Raw genomic sequence first — 18,317 nt, 5'->3', positions numbered from 1 at the left:
GGTGAGCATGGGCCTTGGTCTCCGCCCCGAGCCAGGCCTGCAGTTTCACGGGCATGTGCAATCCTCCTGGTGCTCCCAGGGTCAAGGGGTGCCACCCCTCCAGAGGTCACTGTGAAGCTTCCCCCCACACCGTCCTACCCCTGCCACGTCCTACACTGAGGACGCTGGGACATGCGGTCACGGGGTTACGTGCTGACCCAGTTCTGCTTCCTCGGCTCTGTCCTCGTCGGGCAGGATGGGCTTTATGCCTCTTCCTCAGGACGCCTGGCCCTCCCAGGCGAGCTGCCAGCTCTCTCGATCACCTCCATCCACCTGGAGAAGAGGGTGGACCATCAGAAGCTCCCAAGATGTTCACTTGGGAGTCAGGGGATGCTCTGGTCATACGTGTGGCCTTGTGCTCAAGTTTCTTCTGAGGACGACCCCAAAGATGGAGTGAATGGGACAAAGCAAGGACCAGAGAAAACCCTGGAAGCCATGCTCAGCAACAGGAGGGGACCCCAGGGGCTGGTGGCAGACCCCAGGATTACCTTCCAAATGTGTACTTGCTCTCAGCTCGGAAGAAGTAGACGTGGGATTTGAACTGGAGCTTGAAGACGTGCTCCTTGTGGACGCCGTCAGCCTCCTGGGGGACGCTCACGCTGTAGCCCAGCAGCGGGAGGCTGGCCAGGGGGTGGTCGTCCTGTGAGGCGGCATGTGGCTCTGCAGGTGTTCTCCCCACCACTCCGCCCTGTCCTGACAGCCCACTCCCCTACACGGGGGCCTGCGGAGCCCTGGGGGAGCGGATCAAGGAGCTGGAAGACCGCCCCCCTCTGAACTGGAAGAGAGCGTGACGAGCAGCGGCCGCTCTGCTGGCGCCGTGGTCACAGCCCCCCGCCCGCTCCATCGAGTACCCTTACCTGATGAGTTTTGTAGAAAAACAAGCAGAAATCGGTGAAGACCACCCAGAGCTTCTGCCAGCCGGTACTGTTCTTGAATTTCCTCAGCAGATACCCCGAGAGCTGATTCTGCAGGAAAAGAAAAGCCGCTGGCTCCGGTCCACGTCCCCCGACTGCACCCAGAGTAGCATCTGCTCCCCCAGAATGCACGTGGCCCCCATGGCCTTCCTGGCTAAGGCCCCGACTTCACTTCTCTGGGCGCGGCGGTGTCCTCCACGTGCTCCGGGTCTGTCGGCCTGTTTAACTGTCTAACGGAAGGAGGTTTAAAAATCTGGAGAATGAAACCCCCGGCACTGAGTAGAAGGACACTACGTTTCTTCTCCGTATTTACAGTGACTCCAGCCATAACCATCACAGATCACAGGAAGCCAAGTAAATGCAGTTCCCACAAGATGCCCCAGCTCCCGGCCCTGAGCATGGCGTCCACACCGGCAGGATCAGGAGTGAGCTGTCCCTCTGCCCCGTGCCGCGAGGGGGCTGGAGCCCTGACCGAGGGATGGCCACCCTGTGGCCGGGACCCCTCTCTCTGTAAAACGCTCCCTGTCGCTGTGCCCGTCCCCAGGCTCCTGGGGTCCCGGCCGATGGAGGAGCCCAGGGCTCTGGCGGCTTCCCCGCCTGGCGCTGCTGCTTCTGCCCCAGGAATGCCAGTGACTCAGAAACCACACTGACTGGGAGGCAGCCTGAGGCCTGAAGGGCTGGAGTCCAGAGCGGCTCCTCCAGGTGCTGGAGGGGAGGCGGCAGCCCCCGTGAGAGCAGCCCTTTCTAGAGAACCCCAGGTCTCCCGCACACGCGGCTCAGGGCTGCTCTCGTGAGCTCGCGCCAGCCCTGACGGGGACGGTCAGCCCGCAGCCTGGCGGCCTCCAGGGCCACCCTGCCAGGGGACTTGCCTAACTGGCTTCCTGCCCAAGAGGACAGAGCGGGCGGCAGCGCCCACGTGTGCCTGTCCCAGCCCTGCCACGTGGGCCCCCCCAGGCCTCCCCATCAGCACAAGCAGAGGGCGCCCGGCAGCCGTACCTCCACAGCGGCGCTGCGGTCGGCCCTGGAGACGCTGGTGTTCCGGTACCAGCACACGTGCACTGTGGTGTTGGCCCGGCGCTGGCCCTGCCCCTCCAGGGAGCCGCGAGCACCTTCTGACTCCTGCTCCACACAGACCTCAGAGGATCCTGTGGAGGAGACGCCCTCTGCTCAGGGGGGATGGGAGCAGGGGGCGAGTGGGGCCAGGGGTGCCCTTGGCTGCAGGGGGCTGGGGCCTCGGGAACCAGGGAGCCCTAGGGCCCAGGTGAGCAGCAGGCACAGAGCAAAACCACACGATGCTTCTGCCAGAAGAGCTCATGGTCCCTCCTGCCCCTCCCCACCCCAGGGGGGCCCAGAACGTTCCTTGTGGAAGGGGAGCACGTAGCCTAGCAGGGGCCTGTGACCAAGAAAACAGATTTGTAGAGCTGCCTGGTTGGCTCAGTCGGAGTGTCTGACTCTTCGGCTCAGGTCATGAACTCAGGGTCATGAGATCGAGCCCCGCGTCTCTGTGGGGAGCCTGCTTCTCCCTTTCCCCCCACTCTCCAAAAAAAGGGGGGGGTTTGGAGAGAAGCTTGCTTAGTTGCAGAGGGGACTTTAGGGGGTGACTTGGCTGAACTCACTGTCGGGGGGAGTGCACACCACGCCGCCAGGCAGTGCCAGGGATTGGTCACTCCCGCCCTTGGCTGCATCGATGGCCGTGTTCAGGTCACGTATCCACTTCTCCTTTTCCAGGCGAGTGCTGGGGGGAGGGCCGAGGTTCAGAGCTGGCTCAGCGGGGCCACCAGGGGCTCCTTGCTGTGCCAGCTTTTCTGAGTGCCTGTCCCGTGGGCCCGGAGGGCTGTTGAGAATGCTGCTGGGGGCCCAGCCTGCATCCCCTTGGGAGCCGTCAGGGGTGGGAGAGGAGGGAAGGCAGCCCCTCAGCCCTGGAATGGGGGCTTCTGTAAGGGGGTTGGTTGCTGGATACTGTCCAGCTGCCCAGGCTGCTGGGGGCGCTAGTGTCAGGGGTGCTAGTGTCCCATGTGCTCTGCCATCGGCCAGGACGTCAGGACACGGCAGGGTGGGACCTGAGAGCCAGGTGCCCACCCAGGAGGAGGAGAGCCTCTCCTCGGGAAGGTGCTGGGGACCCCGGGCCCCCAGAGGGGAGAGACTGAACCACCTGCTAGCCATTGAGCTCAGGCCTCCTCCAAACCTGATGTGATTTGGGAAAAGCGGCTGCCACCAAGTTACAGCCCTGCTGTGAGGACAGAATGCAGGTGAGACTGGGCCGTGGCGTGCCCGCCCTGCAGGCCCTTCCCCGGACCTGAGGGTGCCTCGGTGCGCGTGCCCCGGGAGACTGCCCATCCGCAAGGGCCTTCCCTGGCCCTCCGGAGGCTCGGGGGCAGCTCGACAGCCCCGTGCCGCTCTGTGGGGACATTCTCAATGGTCACAAGCTTCCAACCCAAGGAGAAGCTACTCCCCTGGTCACATAACTGGAGCAGGGCTCCAGGGGGCACGCACCCCATGACTGACACTCTCGACTCAGAGGGGACCCCGGATCATGACAGGGAAGCCCCCACCCCAGGGCCCAGCGGAGGCAGACGCGGAAAGCTCGTACCTGGCTGCCACCACGACTGTTTTCTGGGCTGCACAAATGGTGAAACAGTGCGGAACGGAGCGCTCATGCTCGCCTCCTTCTACCTGTGGCGGGAGAAGCAGACGTGTGGAGCGAGAGCGGGGCGGGCAGGACCCGTGCCTGCAGCACCACACAGGTGTTGGGGAAGCCCTGTGCGAGTCTACACCGACTATGAGGGGCTACAAGAGGCACGGGGACCCCCACGCCATGGCACCTGCCACCCAGGTGGGTGAGCTGTGGGCTACAGGGCACCAACTACTCACCGGTGGGTCCAGCACTATTAGCTGAAAGTCAAGCACAGGAAAAAATATTGAGCATTTTCATTATTAAAAAGGGAATTGGACAATTTACTTTACAAACCTGGTACCAACACCTAACAGATTCAAAGAAAAACCTATATGACTGATTCCAGTTACGAGTGACTGAAATAAATCCCAAATAAAATACTATCTTATCAAGCCTAAAGCACAGACAGGAAACTGTCCCATGGCCCAGTAAGGTTCTAGGAACGCAAGGGTGTTTCAACCCCATCCTCGAGTCCACGGGGAAAGGGGGAGGACACCTCTACGTGCTGCACACACCTTTGCTAAAATCCAACATGTGATTTCTGAGAATATCTCCTAGAAACACGAGGAAGCTGTAAACCAAAAAACAGAGGCCCTCTTTCTGAAGCCAAGACCTGTCACCCTTCCCTCTGCATTCAGGATGAGGGCCTGCTGTGTGTCCCCTGGGACCAGCCAGTTACAGATGGCCCCAGGTTGGACAGTTTCCCTGTGCGGGGCCCAGGGGATGTCAGGCGCTGAGCCTCCTGGGACACACAAGATCCAAAACGAGCAGAAACAGTGGCCAGCAAGAAAAGGTCAAGATGCTCGTCTTCCCTTACCCTAAGTTAGCACGTAAATGTAATGCGATTTCAATAGAAAATCTAGTGCTGGTTTTTGAAGGAACTTGTCTAAATAATTCCTAAGTTTATTCAGAAGAATTAAATACTTGAGAGCAGCAAAGTACTACTTAAAAGGGAGGAGGAATAAGGGACACACTGATTCACCCCAGAGCGACTCTTCCACAGGACACGTGCATCAGAAGAACGTGGACTGATGCCGGCACACAGAGATGGAGCAGAAGGCCCAGAAAGAACCCCCGAGTGTGAAGGTGGGAACTCTCTCCACGAGGAGGGCAGCTGCGAGGACGGGGGACAGAAAGTGGTGCAGCCCAGTCCAGCCACACCCACGGAGACACGTGGAGAGAGTTTATGCAGTAAGAGAATCGAAACTGTAAATGTATCAGGAAAAGAAAAGGTGCCAGTATGATCTTGGCAAGGGGAAGGACTTCTGAGTCTGCACTGGACGGAAACCCTGAGGGAAAAGACGGACAGATGTCTGATTTCACTCCTTCAACAGGAATGTGTTGGGCCCTCTGTGCCAGATCCTGTCCCTGGAGTAAGACAGTGTCCAGCGGAGTTTCACTTCTACAAGAGAAAAGCAAACTGCAGGAAGAATAAACAGGAATTACAAACTGGAGAAAGCACCTGTGAGCCCTGAGAGCAAGCTGGCGTCTGTCACTGCGCCCCGGATGGAGACCAGAGTGACGGACACACCCGGGCACCACCCCAGCGGGAGGCCCCAGACTCCCGGAGACACGGCTTCCGTCAGCCTCACTGCCCGTCCAAGGGCTGTGCCAGTCACCGAAGTGCAAGGGCGAGGGGTGACTGCCCTGTGCTGTCCCCCAGGCTGCGGGAGGACAGGTTTGGACGCACTTGGTGGGAAGGTCGGCGGGGGTGGCGGCTCCGGCAGTAACGCAGAATCCTAGTCAGAGCCACAGAAGCCAGTGTCCCCGCTGCTCAAACGGTATGATTTAGACGTAGGTGACGATGTGTTGGAAGAGACCCAACGGTGTTATTTCCAATTCTGAAAAACTCAGTGGAGCCAAAACGTCCAGTGAAGGGAAACAGGAAAACTGGAGTCTGGCTTGCCTGCCCGCTGCTCATCTCCATGAAAGGAGCACAGAGCACCTGGGTCACAAGCACGGGAGATGTTAGGGACGCACTGCCGGGGCCACCAGCGAAGTCTCGCTACCTCCGAAGACCGAAGTGCGTACTGCTAGGCGGTGTAGTCGTGAGTGATTTTTATTTTATTTTCAGTTTTTTTTCTAGGATGAAAGTATAATTTTAAAAAGTGTACTTTAGAACAGAGGGGGCGTGCTTCCGGTGATGGCAGATGTGGTCATTCCAACAGGCCGCTTTTTGCTGAGGGCTAAAAAAGCCAAACCAGATGCTACGAACAGCTGCTGAAGGCTCAGGTGCCCAGCGGAAGGAGGGGCACCTCGAAGGGACGTGGAGGGCTGAGAGCGGAAGGCACCCCTGAAGAAGGGGGTAGAAACTGAGGCAGACTGGCCAAGTGGGGTCCGACCCCCCACCCGTGGACAGTGGGACCGGGGGCTCCCTGTCATAACGTGTTCTGGACCAACAGCACATCTCTGTGGCAAAAACCCGAACGTGGTCTCCTGTCTTTACTGTCCCCAGAGCTGGGCTCCAGGCTGAGAGCAGGTTGGTTTACGCTCAAGGGCAAATGGGCAGGGAGTCATTGTGTGTGTAGCAGTCTCCCCGTGACCTTCAAGCAGGGTCTCTGACCGCAAAGCGTAAGGCTGAGGAACTGGATCGCATTAAACCGAAGGGCTTGTCAGACCTACACTGGAGTGTCTTGTCGCGCCTGTGCTGGGGGACGCGGCCGTGCGACACGTACGCGGTGCGGACAGAGGGCTCGCAGTGCAGCAGGGTCGTTGGTGGCGCAGGCCTGCTGCAGCGGCTCACAGGGCAATGGGGCCTCCCCCCCGCCAGTTCACGCGACGTGGAGGGAAGACCCGAGCCCAGCTCGAACTGCAGCCAGCCGGCTCGTCCGTGCTGGTGCTGTCTTACCATTTTGAAGGTGTGCATGTGCACATGCGTGTGTGTGAGCACCTAGTTAGGGTGGCACGGAACACAACTGCTAATAGAAGAGACCAAGCACAGGAACAGAGAGGCTCTCTAGTCTTTACAGTTAGTGGTTCAGGTTTCTCTTTCAAAGGCTGTGTCAGTTCCACGCCCAAGGACCCAACTGGGGTCTTTCACTGCGTCTCCTACTGAAGGACAGTCTCCCCAGGGGAGCGGCAGGTGGGTCTGGGCAGGAGGCAGACATGTGAGCTGGGGCCTCGTCCTCAGGGGCTGGGTCTGACGCCCCGCGAGGGCCCCCTGGCTGCAGGCAGGGCCTGTGGGACACCGAGAGCCCTAAGCATGATGGCCTGAGAATAACCAGCACGGCGCCCAAGCACTCACCAGCATGCCGCGGAGTGGAAGGAGGCCCCGGATCCGGAAGCGGCTGGTGCCCGTGACACCTTTGCTCGTGTATAGCAGCATATCTGAGAACTGAGACGGGAGGCTCTATGACACAAAAGTTTACAAACAAGTGGCAAGTTTTGATGTCTAAGAGTCACTGGTTTTAGCTCAGGTCGTCATCTCAGGGTCGTGAGATCAAGCCCCGTGTCGGCTTCCGGGCTCAGGTTGGAGTCCGCTTGAGTTTCTCTCTCCCTCTGCCCCCCCTCCATGTTTTCTCTCTCTCTCTCTCTCGCAAATAAATCTTTTTTAAAAAGTTACATTATCTTGAAGAGGTAGCCAATAAGCAGGTGAGTCAGCAGATCTCTTGGGCCAGAGCCCAGTGCCCGCCAGCTGGAGGCAGTGGGAAGTCGTGGCTGGTCCTCCGGTCACCGCTCAGCCAGGAAGGCTCGGGCCTGAGTCGACTAACTGGCACGAGGAAGGGAGCTGAGCAAAGGTACTGGCTGGGAGGGCGCCGGCTCTCCAGGGAAATCCAGTGCTCAGCGTAACACTCCCGCAGCCACGGGGGCTTGGACTTCGCTCTCCTCTGGCGTTCTGAGGGTCCTGAAGACCTGGCTGCTCTCTGACTTGGGGCTGCTCGCCTGGACCACAGCACTGGCCCCCCTGACAGAACCATGCCCATCGCACCTACCAGAAAGAACATCCTTTGCTGGAGGCCCTTCCTGGTGAGCTTGTGAAGGCAGCCCTCGCGGATGAACTCCTGAAAGAGAGAGACGAGCGCCTTCGGTGCCAGTCCCAGGCCGCCTCCGTGGGTGGTGTGCTGGCGGGGCTGAGGGCCGGCTTGATGTCACCATTTATGCTTCTCTGAGCCCCTCTGGACGAGCCCCTCACAGGCCCTTTGATGGCGCCCTCCTGCCCAGGACCCTCCATGTCTTTCCAGCCTCTTCCCTCCTGCCTGCTTCCCTCGGCCATCCCACTCAGGCCCCAGACTGTCTGCCGGGCACTGCGGCTCCATCTCGCCACAGGCCAGCTGTGCTGAGGGCCTTCACGCAAAGCACACAGTAGTGTTCTTGCTGAGGGGAAGCTCCTGGAAGGCTCGAGCACGCAGATACCCGAGTTCTGCTTCGGGAAAACTGGCCCAGAGCAGCTTGAGAATGGCAGGCAGGCAGGAGGATGGAACACCTGGGTTCTCATCAAATGTCGACCGGTAATTAGCGTCGGCTGCCACCCGGGCACTGGCACATGGAGAGGGGATGCCCAATACCACAAAGGCTTTCCAACCCAAAGTGAGACGCTGGTGGGGCTGGCGCTCCAGGAGGAGCTGGCTGTGCTATGTCCTGGGCAGCCCTTCCACAGAGGGAGAAGACAGGGTTCTGCCTCTCCCACCAGGGCCTGACCGTAGCGCCACACTTGGGGACATTCTCCCACTTCCCCATCCGTTCTGGAACACCGCCCCCAGGCCCACACGTGGACCTCTGAAGGCACAGATGTCAAAACAGGCCCCTAACTGCCCGCGCCAATGGCAGGAAGTGTCAGTCCTGGTAGTTCCAAAGAATTCCGGTTTCAACAATTTCCAGATATTCTCCTGCCCATCTGTTGGTCCTTTCAGATAAGTAGGAGCATGAGCTTCATACCCTGAGAACTTGCCAGAAGACCCCAGCCCTCAAATGGACTGAGCAAAGGCACAGAAAGAAGAACTTCACAGAAGCCTTGTGGACAAAACAAGAGATGAGGAGGGCATGCCCTGGTACAGCGCCAGCACTGCACAATGAGCTGGGCCTGATTCTGAGCTCGAGGCTTCCTCGGCTGTGACGTCAGACCCATCTTCCCCATCCTGCTCTTTGGCCGTGGGTGAGCAGGTAGCCCCTGCCTCTTCCTGTGGCTGCAAATCCTATTTGCAGGGGTTCCTCCCTCACAGAGCCAGCTCTACCACTCGACCCCCACCCGACCCAAGGACCAGCTGGGCAGCATCCCCTTCTCCAGGGGAGCACGTCCCAGGCCCGTGGGTGCTCTTCCCTCAAATCCTGCCCCCCCGCCATGCTGTGAGCCCGCCGTTGGCGGCACCTGCATTCTGCCTCTTAGGTATTTCCCACGTCTTCTTGCCCTTTGATACCTCGTTATCGATGTTCTTCCTAGTTAATAACCCTTGTTCTCAGATTCCTCTGCGGACATAACTAGCGTCGTTTCTGTCTCTGACACACACACGTATTTAACAAGGAGACTGGGAGCCCTGGGTTATGAAGCTCAGACTTTAGAGAGCGCAGCTAAAAACAGCAAGTAAGGGAGTGAGTGTCTGCATACCAACTACTTTGTGCCAGGCACCGGGCCAAGCAGCTGACATTAGTCCTCTGTTGCCCCAAGACCCTCTATGTCACAGGTGGAGCAACCTGCCCAGGCCACACAGAGAGCCCACCCAACCCCTGCTCTGTGGCTACTCTCCTTAGCCCTCAGGGACAATTCCCAGGGGCCACCATCTATGACACACTGGGTGGGGCACTAGAAGAAACTACCTGTACTGAGAGCCCTACTGACCTCCAGGAGCTCCCAGCCAGCAGCTCCACTCAGAGCCCCGCGGTCAAGGAGGGAAATGAGACGGAGTTATCCTGGCACCCAACCAAAGCCCTAACTCCAGGAGGTCAGAACCTTCCTGTACATTTTAATGCAGTTCATTTCTTTGAGCTTGTGACCCCACATTCTCTGTACCTTCTAATAAGGCTAACATGGAAGCATGACTTACACAACCACACGCTAATACATGTGTATTTGTGTCGAGACAGGAGACATCCTCATGCAACCCTCAAAATGGGTTTTTTTGTTGACAGGACTGAGTTCAAAAAGGCATTAGTGACAAAGCAAGCAGCATGGATGTATAGACCCATGGAATACGACTGAGAGTTCACAAATTAAACTTGCACATCTGTATCTATGGACAGTTCAACAAACTGCACTGGGAATGCTAGATATCCACATGGGAAAAAATGAAGTGGGACCCTTACCTCACACCACACAAAAATGAACTACAAAGGGATCAAACCTAAATGTAAGAGCTGAAACACAGGAAGTTTCTACAAGAAAACACAGAGGTAAATTGTTATACTGTGGACTGGGCAGCGGTGTCTCATCTGTGACAACCAAAAGCACAAGCAACCCAAGAGAAAACAGCTAAATTCAACTTCATAAAAATAAATGAAATGTTCTGTGTTGTAAATGACACCACTGAGAACATGAAGAAACAACCCACAAAACGGGAGGACATATTTGCAATATTATTCTGGTAAGTGCCTGGGGTCCAGAATAGATAAAGAATCTCACCACTCAACAGCAAAAAGACAACCCAATTAAAAGGTGGGCAAAGGATCTGAATAGGCATGTCTCCAAAGAAGGCACACAAGTGGCTAATAAACACATGACAAGAAACTTGACATTAGCCATCTGAGAAATGGAAATCACAACCACAATGAGATACCATTATGTGCCACCATGATGGCTACAATCAAAAAGATGAGATACGGAGAAACCAGAACCCTAACACACTCCTGGTGGGAATGTAAAATTGTCCAGTAACTTTGGAAAACTGGCAGTTTCTCAAAATGTGAAACACAGCTACTGTGTGACCCAGCAGTTCCACTCCTAGGTATCCACCCAGGAGAACTGAGAGCACGCGTGCGCACAAGGGCCTGTGGACGAGTGCTCACAGCAGCATTATTCACAACCGCCAGGTGCACACCAGCGGATGAACGGAGAGACAGAATATGGTGCGTGCAGAGAAGCTGATGCGGCGACTAAAAGGAGGTGCTACTACGGCACGAGCCTGGAAAACATGACGCTCCGTGACAGACGCCAGCCACAGAAGGGCCACACAGTGATTCCATTTATAGGGAACGTCCGGGAGAGGCAAAGCCCCCGAAAGTGGATTAGTAGCTGCCATAGACTGGGGAGGGAGATGGGAGTGACTTAACAGGTACAGGTTTTCTTTCTGGGTGGATGAAAAGGTCCTGGAATTACTGGGGATGATGGCACAACCTCGTGGATACACCAAAGACCACGGGACTGCACAGTGAATTCTGTGGTATGTGACTTCTGTCTCAATTACGTGTCATGAAGTGAAAAAGAACAAGGCTGGAGGCATCACAATCCCAGAGTTCAAGCTATACTACAAAGCTACTGTCATCAAAACAGTATGGTATGGCCACAAAAACAGACACACAGATCAAGGGTGGAAAACCCAGAAATAAACCCACAAATATATGGTCAATTAATCTTTGACAATGGAAGCAAGAATATGCAATGGGAAAAAGATGGTCTCTTCAACAAATGGTGTATGGAAAACTGGACGGCAATGTGCAAAAGAATGAAACTAGACCACTTTCTCACACCATACAGAAAAATAAATTCAAAATGTATTAAAGACCTAAATGTGAGACTTGAAACCATGAAAATCCTAGAAGAAAATGCAGGCTGTAACTTCTCTGACATCAGTCTTAGCAACGTGTTTCTAGATGTCTCTTGAGACAAGGGGAAAAAAAGCAAAAATAAACTACAGGGACTCCCTCAAAATAAGTTTTTGCACAGCAAAGGAAACAATCAACAAAACACAAAGGTAACCTACTGAATGGGAGAAGTATTTGCAAATGACATATCTGATAAAGGGTTAGTATTTAAAATACACAAAGAACTTATATAACCCAGCACCAAAACATGAAATAATCTGATTAAAAATGGCCAGAAGTCATGAACAGCCATTTCTCCAAGAAGACACCCAGATGGCCAACAGACACAGGAGAAGATACTCAACATCACTCAGCATCAGGGAGACACAAATGGAAACCACAAGGAGCTAATACGTCACGCCTATTAGGACAACTTTAAAACACAAGAAACAATGTGTTGGCGAAGTTATGAAGAAAAAGGAACCCTCGTGCACTGCTGGTAGGAAAGCAAACTGGTGCAGCCACTCTGGAAAACAGTATGGAGGGTCCTCAAAAAGCTAAAATAGAATTACCACGTGATCCAGTGATCTCACTACTGGGTATTTACCCAAAGAAAACGAAAACACTAATTTGAAAAAATATAGGCACCCCTATGTTTATAGCGGCATTATTTACAATAGCAAAGACATGGAAGCGGCCGAGTGTCCATCAACAGATGAATGGATAAGGATGGTGTGGTGCCTATATAACGGAATATTACTCAGCCACCAAAAGAATGAAATCTTGCCATTTGCATCAACATGGATGGATCTAGACAGTATGATACCAAGTGAAATAAGTCCGTCAGAGAAAGACAAATACCATATGATTTCACTCATATGTGGAAATTAAGAAACAAAGGAACAAAAGAAAAAAAGCAAGAAACCGACCCTGAAGTCTAGAGAACACACTGATGGTTACCAGAGGAGAGGGAGTGGGGGGATGGATGAAACAGGCGATGGTGATTACAGCACACTTATGGTGATGAACACTGAGTCATGCACACACCTGAAACTAAGAGAACACTGTATGTTAATTACACTGGAATTCAAAATAATTAAGTGACCATCTCAAAAAACTTCCTCAAAGTCACTCACCCTGCCGGGAGCAAGGAGATTCTCCACGCCGACCAAGTCCCGCTGCAGCTCTGTCAGCTTCTGGAGGGTTTCCAGCCGGGCGAGGCTGTGCTGGAGTGTGGAGGTCACCTCTGTGATGACCTGGAGAGCGTCTGTGGGGAGAGACCTCTGAGTACAGACCTCTGTGGGGACGGAACCCCCCACCCACCCCTTGGTGACAAGAACTGCCATTTTAAAGGGCAGTTTTAGTTCAAGGAACGTTCTACTCCCAACTCCTCACAGGACTGCCATTCATGATTTTCAGCTGCTGATGCAGCAAGTGGGGGTCCCTGCAGATGACCTGAAACTTGGACTTATTCAGCCCAAACTTCTGACTAGCTGACACTCAAGGTTGGTAAAGAGAAAGAACAGTCTTTGTGAATAACTCATGTTTTAGGCACAGCAGTATTTGTTCTTTCGGGAGAATAACCAACCATAGTTTAAAGGCTAAATAATTTGCATCTTTAAAACATTTGTACTTTCCTCCTTGAACGGAGGAACAGGTGTCATCTCACAGTTCCAGTACAGACATGAAGGCTTCTAATCCGAAAGGGAAACTCCTTCAGATGGAACACAAAAGTAGACACTAAGGGTCGCTGCGGTCCTGACCAGGCCACACTGGGATCAGCTGCTTGGCTGGAGCGCAGTGACCACTTGTCTCCTTGCTGGAACCACTCCGAGAGTCTGCTGTCTTCGTGCCGGGACCCCCACTCACACCCTGGCCACAGCGCCTGGTGCCCCACGCTGTGCGGCGGGAAATGTCTGCCCCTGCGAGTTGGTTGCTCCCAGTGAGGTGAGGACGCCTGCCTCACAGCTTTAAGAGGATAAAGTCGGATAAGAAAGCGCATGCTTCGGCGAGTTACTCCTCCATCAGTGACGTGTGTGTGACACAGTGAACCACTGTAAGAGCTTCAGGGGGGCTCCCACAGGGCTGACACCCAGGGTCAGCTCTGTGCACAGTCCTGAGCTCCCGTCCCTTCTGGCCTTGCCGTCCTTCAGGGCCCCACTCCAATCTGGACACGAGGTCAGGCGGAGACTCGCTTTGCTCTGCTCATCCACCGCGGGCTGCCTAGCCCGTGTCTGCCTCGGACAGCGCCCGAGCCACTCTCTCAGCTGCCGTGTATGCACAGAGTGCAGGACCGGAAGGCTCGGCTGCCACATGGGCTCCCACTGTCCCAGGCCCTGGAAGCTGGGGATGCACTTCCGACCTGATGCCAGACTGCTGTCCCCAGAGACACACCTGTGCCTGGGTCTCCACAGAACCACTGTGCTGTTGAAGGGTCATCACCATGCTTGGCACCTGGTCCCTGCCGGGCACTGCCCTTGGGAAACACCGAAGGATAAAACGACGATCCAAAGCCACCTTCTCTAAGCCCCAACCTAAAGGTACCCCATTTTGCCCAGGAGGCTCAAACTCACGCTCTACCTGAGGCCTATGGGTGGGGGAGCGGGTGGGAAGGGACCCCAACTGCAGCTGTCAGCTGAGCACGTGCTGGCTCGATGGCTTTCCCAGGGCTTGAGAGATAGCCAGGCTCTGTAGGCCTCTGTTGTGTTCACAACTGACACGGCACGTTCAGAAACGCACACTCGCTGGGGTTTTGCATCAGCCTGCAGGCTGGGTCCTACTAAGGAGGAACCCACCAGTGGCGAGTGGGCCCAGCCTTCTTCCAGCCCGCGCCTCCCCTGCCCATCCCGCCCACCCCACTGCCAGCAGGAGCTTTATAAACGTGCCGCACTTCGTATTTCCCTTAAAAGCTTGGGAGCGTTTCTGACCATTTTGTCCTTCCTTTTTGTAAACAGAAAACATCTGCTTTTAGGATGATGAGAAAGGAAGATGTCATCTGACCCATCGGAAAGCATCTTACATACACCCCTTCAGGACTAGGGGAGACCAGCTAGAAGGAAAAGCTAAGTAACCTTTCATCTTTTAATGAGAGTGGTAGACTGACTTGTAAAAACCTCCAGCACTGGATGTACACATAGGTTTAAAAGGTCAGGGTTTATTCCTGGGTCTCTTTAACACAAAAAAATGACCAAGGCCATCTGTATCAGAAACTTCTGACAGGCCATTCTGACCCAAATCGTTGTTTGAGAGCCAAGGCTTTGAGGACAGAAACACCCACCAGCAGCTGATCACTCTGAGAACTGCTCTCTACCCCCAGTGCACGGGGTGGGGAGGGGGATAAGGGGGTGGTGTGGAGGGACCCCTCAGGGCGGGGGGCCACTCCCTGTGACCTTCCAAGACAACTGGAGTCCTTTCCTACACTTCAGACGTGCAGCAGAGAAGGGCCTTGCCCTCCACCAGCTGGAGGGGAGGGGAGGGGAGGGCAGAGGACAGCCCTGACCACTGTGGTACTGGGCCCTTCTGGGGTGAAGCCCTGCACCCTGTACTTCCCACATAAGGAAGCCGAAGCCTTCAGGTCAGCCAAAGCTGCTCCCACCCCGCAGCCGTGCGGGCTCCTAGCCGTACGGCCAGGGCAGCCGTGCAGGGGCAGAGGCCCAGCACCCACACTCACCGCGGCAGTCAGCGGAGTCAGGGTGCGTCGGCGCGTAGTGCCCACACAGCCGGCCCAGCAGCAGGCGGTAGTGCACCAGCCGCTGGATGGGCTTCAGCAGGAACGCGTTAAGAGGCAAGTAGCAGACTTTCTGGAGCTCAAACTCTTTGTACACTGTCTCTAGCTTCTTAGAGCGTTTGGTGGCCTTTTCCAGTTCTGTCAGGACTTCATCATGCCTTTGGAAGTAGCTGGTAAACTCCTGTGGAGGCACAATGGGGGGGCCTTTAGGATAGGAGACGTGGGGGCAGGGGGCCCGGCTGGCAAGCAGCTGGACAGCCTTCCCGGCGTGGATGTCACACACTAGCCGGAAATCCCAATGGGGCAGAACAGAAAAGAACAGCCCAGCATGCGGGAGACGGGAGGGCGGGGCTCATCCACAGACCACCGCAGGTGCTGGGTGCACACAGGGCTTTATCCCCACTTTACAGATGGAGCGCTGAGGCTGAGAGGGCTGGAACCTGCCTCACAGGACCAGTGAGCAGTGCTTGGTGGGGAGTAAACGAATCATGCTCTGGCTCTGCCCTCAGCCCTGGCGGAGGCCGCCGTCCCCACCCACACGCAGAGCGCTGATCGGACAGGGAATCATCCCTCCCAGCACTTTGACAGCACAAATCAAAGAACACACGTGTATGGATTCTGAGTATTGTACAGATCTTAAACCCAACCAGTCCCTCCTTACCTCCTGGAAGGTTAATTTAATATGAATCAATTTGTTTTACTAATATTACTAAATATGACGTCTGTGGTATGATAACCTCAAAGAGGTTTGTGTGTATTTTGATTTTAAATTTGTGTAAGTGATTTTGGGATAGACAGAAATGACTAATTTACCACGGGCTGAGAAAACCGAAAGAAATCTCAGGTTAAGAAAGGGAGCTCTGAGCAGGGCTACGTGAAGACACAACTGAGTGATCTTGTGGGGCCCATGGGTAAGTCAGGAGTCTGGCTGGATTGGGTAGAAGGTGCAACAGGCCTCGGCTGGAGGCGGCAGCCAGCCTGGTGAGTGGGCATGAAGGCTTGGGAACCTAGAGAAGTGCGAGTGGGGTTGCGTCTCTGGGCAGGATGCCATAGGGCTGCCCCAAGATGAACATGCGGGTGGGGCAGGCCTGTCCCAGGTCTGTTTAGCCAGAGTAAGACCCCTGAACAGTGAAACCACAGCTGGCCCCACTGTTTTCAACACCTGTGACAACTGGTCCGAATGAGAGGACATCTTGCTTTTGCCACGTTGCTGACCTTGGCTCCCAGAGTCATTCTGTTGGTACTTTCCTTGGCACTTTACCCAAGGGAGCCCTATCGCCTCTGAGGGAAAAACCTGAATTATGAGCCAGTAGGTGTGTGGACACAAACCCTAACACCAGCCTCGACAAGCTCTGCACGCCCCACCGCAGGCTGGTGAGCTCAGCAAGGGAGGCAATAAATGCACATGGACTGGTCAGGCGGGGGCTGATGTCCCACCGCGGATCACGGATCAGCAGGCGCCAAGAGCGTCAGCCCGTAGCACCTACACCCTCTCATGCTGTCCTGAGGGGTTGGCTCCACTGAGGGGACTCTGTCTTGATGGTCTGCAGTCTTAATGGGGAATGCAGTCCTGAGGAAAAAGCTGTCCTGATGGGAACAGACACCTGAGGGAACACTGTCCTGAAGGGAATGCTGTCTTGAGTGGGATGCTGTCCTGGGGTGGGGGGGAACACCCTCCTGAAGAGAAAACTGCTCTGAGAGGGACACTGCCCGGAAAAGAAAACTGTTCCAAGGGGCATGTTGTCCTGGAGGGAAATGCTGTTCTGAGGGGTCACTGTCCTGAGGAGAGGACTGCTCCGAGGGGAGTGCTGTCTTGAGGGGAGTGCTGTCCTGGGGGGAATGCTGTCCTTGGGGGGACGCTGTCCTGGGGACAACACTGAGACTGCACTGTCAGTTCCAGGGGTGAGTCATCACACCAACCCGTGCTACCTTTAACTGATGCATGTTCCTGAGCAGGATGTCCCCGATTCGCTGATGACCGCCTGTGGCATGGGCGTTGGAAGATCCTTCCCTGGAGCAGAAAGGGACAAATATGGGTAAAACGTTGTTAAAGCTTGTGCGCTGTACTTTGATGGATGCTTGTGTGACCGGCCGGCCTAGTCAGAGCCAGAACGGCAGTGAGATGCTTGAGGTGGGAGGCCCATATTTGACAGAAACAATGATAACATTTTGACCATTCTCTAAAAGATGGTAATCGGCAAAAAAAAGGGATCATCTACTTTAAACTTATTCTTTCATTCTCTCCTCTGGAATAGGATGAATAAAAGTGGCTGTTACAGGTTTACTCCTCCCACAAATTAAAAAAATATACTTCAGTGAAACAATGGTTCTTGTGAATTCGTTTCTGAAGCTGGGAAGTTCCTGAGAACAGGGATAGAGACAGGGTGGAGCTGTCCACGTGGGGTCCATGCAGGGGCCGCCCGTGTGTGCAGGGTGTTACCAGAGCGCCAGCCTCTGCTCCACCTCACGCAGGAAGCCTCTGTGGAACTCATAGATGGGGTCTATGTTGGAGAAGAGCAGGCTCATCAGGTCTGCAGGCATGGCATCCTCCTTGACCACGGCACTGCGGAACCACTGCAGGAAGAGTCAGGGTGACCCAGGGACCTTGGTCCTGAGGGTCTGTAGCCATAGGACACCCAGCATTGACCCCAGAGTCCCCACTGGGACAGCTCAAATCAGTGCTACAGCTGTCCTCTTGGCTGAACACCCATTTTCACAATATAAGAAAACAATTCTGGGTGAAAAACTTCAAATGGATACTCCTAGTTTTACAAAAAAAAAAATGACGCAATATTCTGACCTTAGATATGCTTTAAGGCAAATATATTTAACAGAACATAAACACGTACGTCTCATGATGGCCAAGAGGTCCTTCTCAGGAGGGACCCTCTAGCCCTGGTTTAGGTTTCAGAAGTATTAAAGAAGACAAAGTAACAAAGGACTCAGGTTTCATACCACAGTGAGAACTTCTAAATCCTTCAGGTATGTTCGTTCTGTAGCGAGAATCTCCTCCACTATGAAATAGGCCTCATCTGCTGCCGTGCTCTGCAAGAAGCACAGGCCGTGTGAGCGCGGGTCTGGCGGCCACGTCACTGACGTTCCCAACACTCACTTTCTCCTGCTCCGGTTCACGCCACCGTGCACTTCTCACCTGCGATTCCTGAAGGGATTTCCTTCTGAGTAAAAATATAAACCCAGCTGGATCTCCCTCCCATGTTTTTCTCATTTTATGTTATTCCTTTTTTTTTTTTTTTAAAGATTTTATTCATTTTGAGAGCGAGCAAGCGCACGC

At 54.7% G+C, this 18,317-nt stretch overlaps 2 protein-coding genes across 12 annotated transcripts in view; both read right to left on the bottom strand.

Annotated features, from left to right (window-relative positions):
* BOK (BCL2 family apoptosis regulator BOK) overlaps positions 1 to 18,317 on the bottom strand; it is a 173,047-nt gene that overhangs the window by 28,302 nt on the left and 126,428 nt on the right. The window lies entirely within an intron of this gene.
* FARP2 (FERM, ARH/RhoGEF and pleckstrin domain protein 2) overlaps positions 1 to 18,317 on the bottom strand; it is a 63,784-nt gene that overhangs the window by 484 nt on the left and 44,983 nt on the right. For 3 of the 9 annotated variants that reach the window (XM_034655582.1, XM_034655581.1, XM_034655580.1), the window contains exons 13-26: positions 17,981 to 18,070; positions 17,466 to 17,599; positions 16,955 to 17,036; positions 14,969 to 15,206; positions 12,435 to 12,565; positions 7,560 to 7,628; positions 6,872 to 6,976; positions 3,825 to 3,845; positions 3,544 to 3,626; positions 2,570 to 2,688; positions 1,950 to 2,098; positions 897 to 1,004; positions 528 to 679; positions 198 to 312 (exon numbers count right to left, since the gene is read on the bottom strand). In XM_034655582.1, the coding sequence (XP_034511473.1) occupies positions 243 to 312; positions 528 to 679; positions 897 to 1,004; positions 1,950 to 2,098; positions 2,570 to 2,688; positions 3,544 to 3,626; positions 3,825 to 3,845; positions 6,872 to 6,976; positions 7,560 to 7,628; positions 12,435 to 12,565; positions 14,969 to 15,206; positions 16,955 to 17,036; positions 17,466 to 17,599; positions 17,981 to 18,070 (1,551 nt within the window). In that variant the 3' untranslated portion in view covers positions 198 to 242. Of the gene's footprint in view, positions 1 to 197; positions 313 to 527; positions 680 to 896; positions 1,005 to 1,949; positions 2,099 to 2,569; positions 2,689 to 3,543; positions 3,627 to 3,702; positions 5,921 to 6,871; positions 6,977 to 7,559; positions 7,629 to 12,434; positions 12,566 to 14,968; positions 15,207 to 16,954; positions 17,037 to 17,465; positions 17,600 to 17,980; positions 18,071 to 18,317 lie in introns of those variants that run through there. The other 6 variants (XR_004623710.1, XR_004623709.1, XM_034655583.1 and 3 more) reach the window with 5 other exon arrangements.

This window comes from Ailuropoda melanoleuca, chromosome 2 (genome assembly GCF_002007445.2).
Source record: "Ailuropoda melanoleuca isolate Jingjing chromosome 2, ASM200744v2, whole genome shotgun sequence".
In the NCBI taxonomy this organism is placed as follows: Eukaryota; Metazoa; Chordata; class Mammalia; order Carnivora; family Ursidae; genus Ailuropoda; species Ailuropoda melanoleuca.
This window is presented reverse-complemented; position numbering and strand designations above follow the sequence as displayed.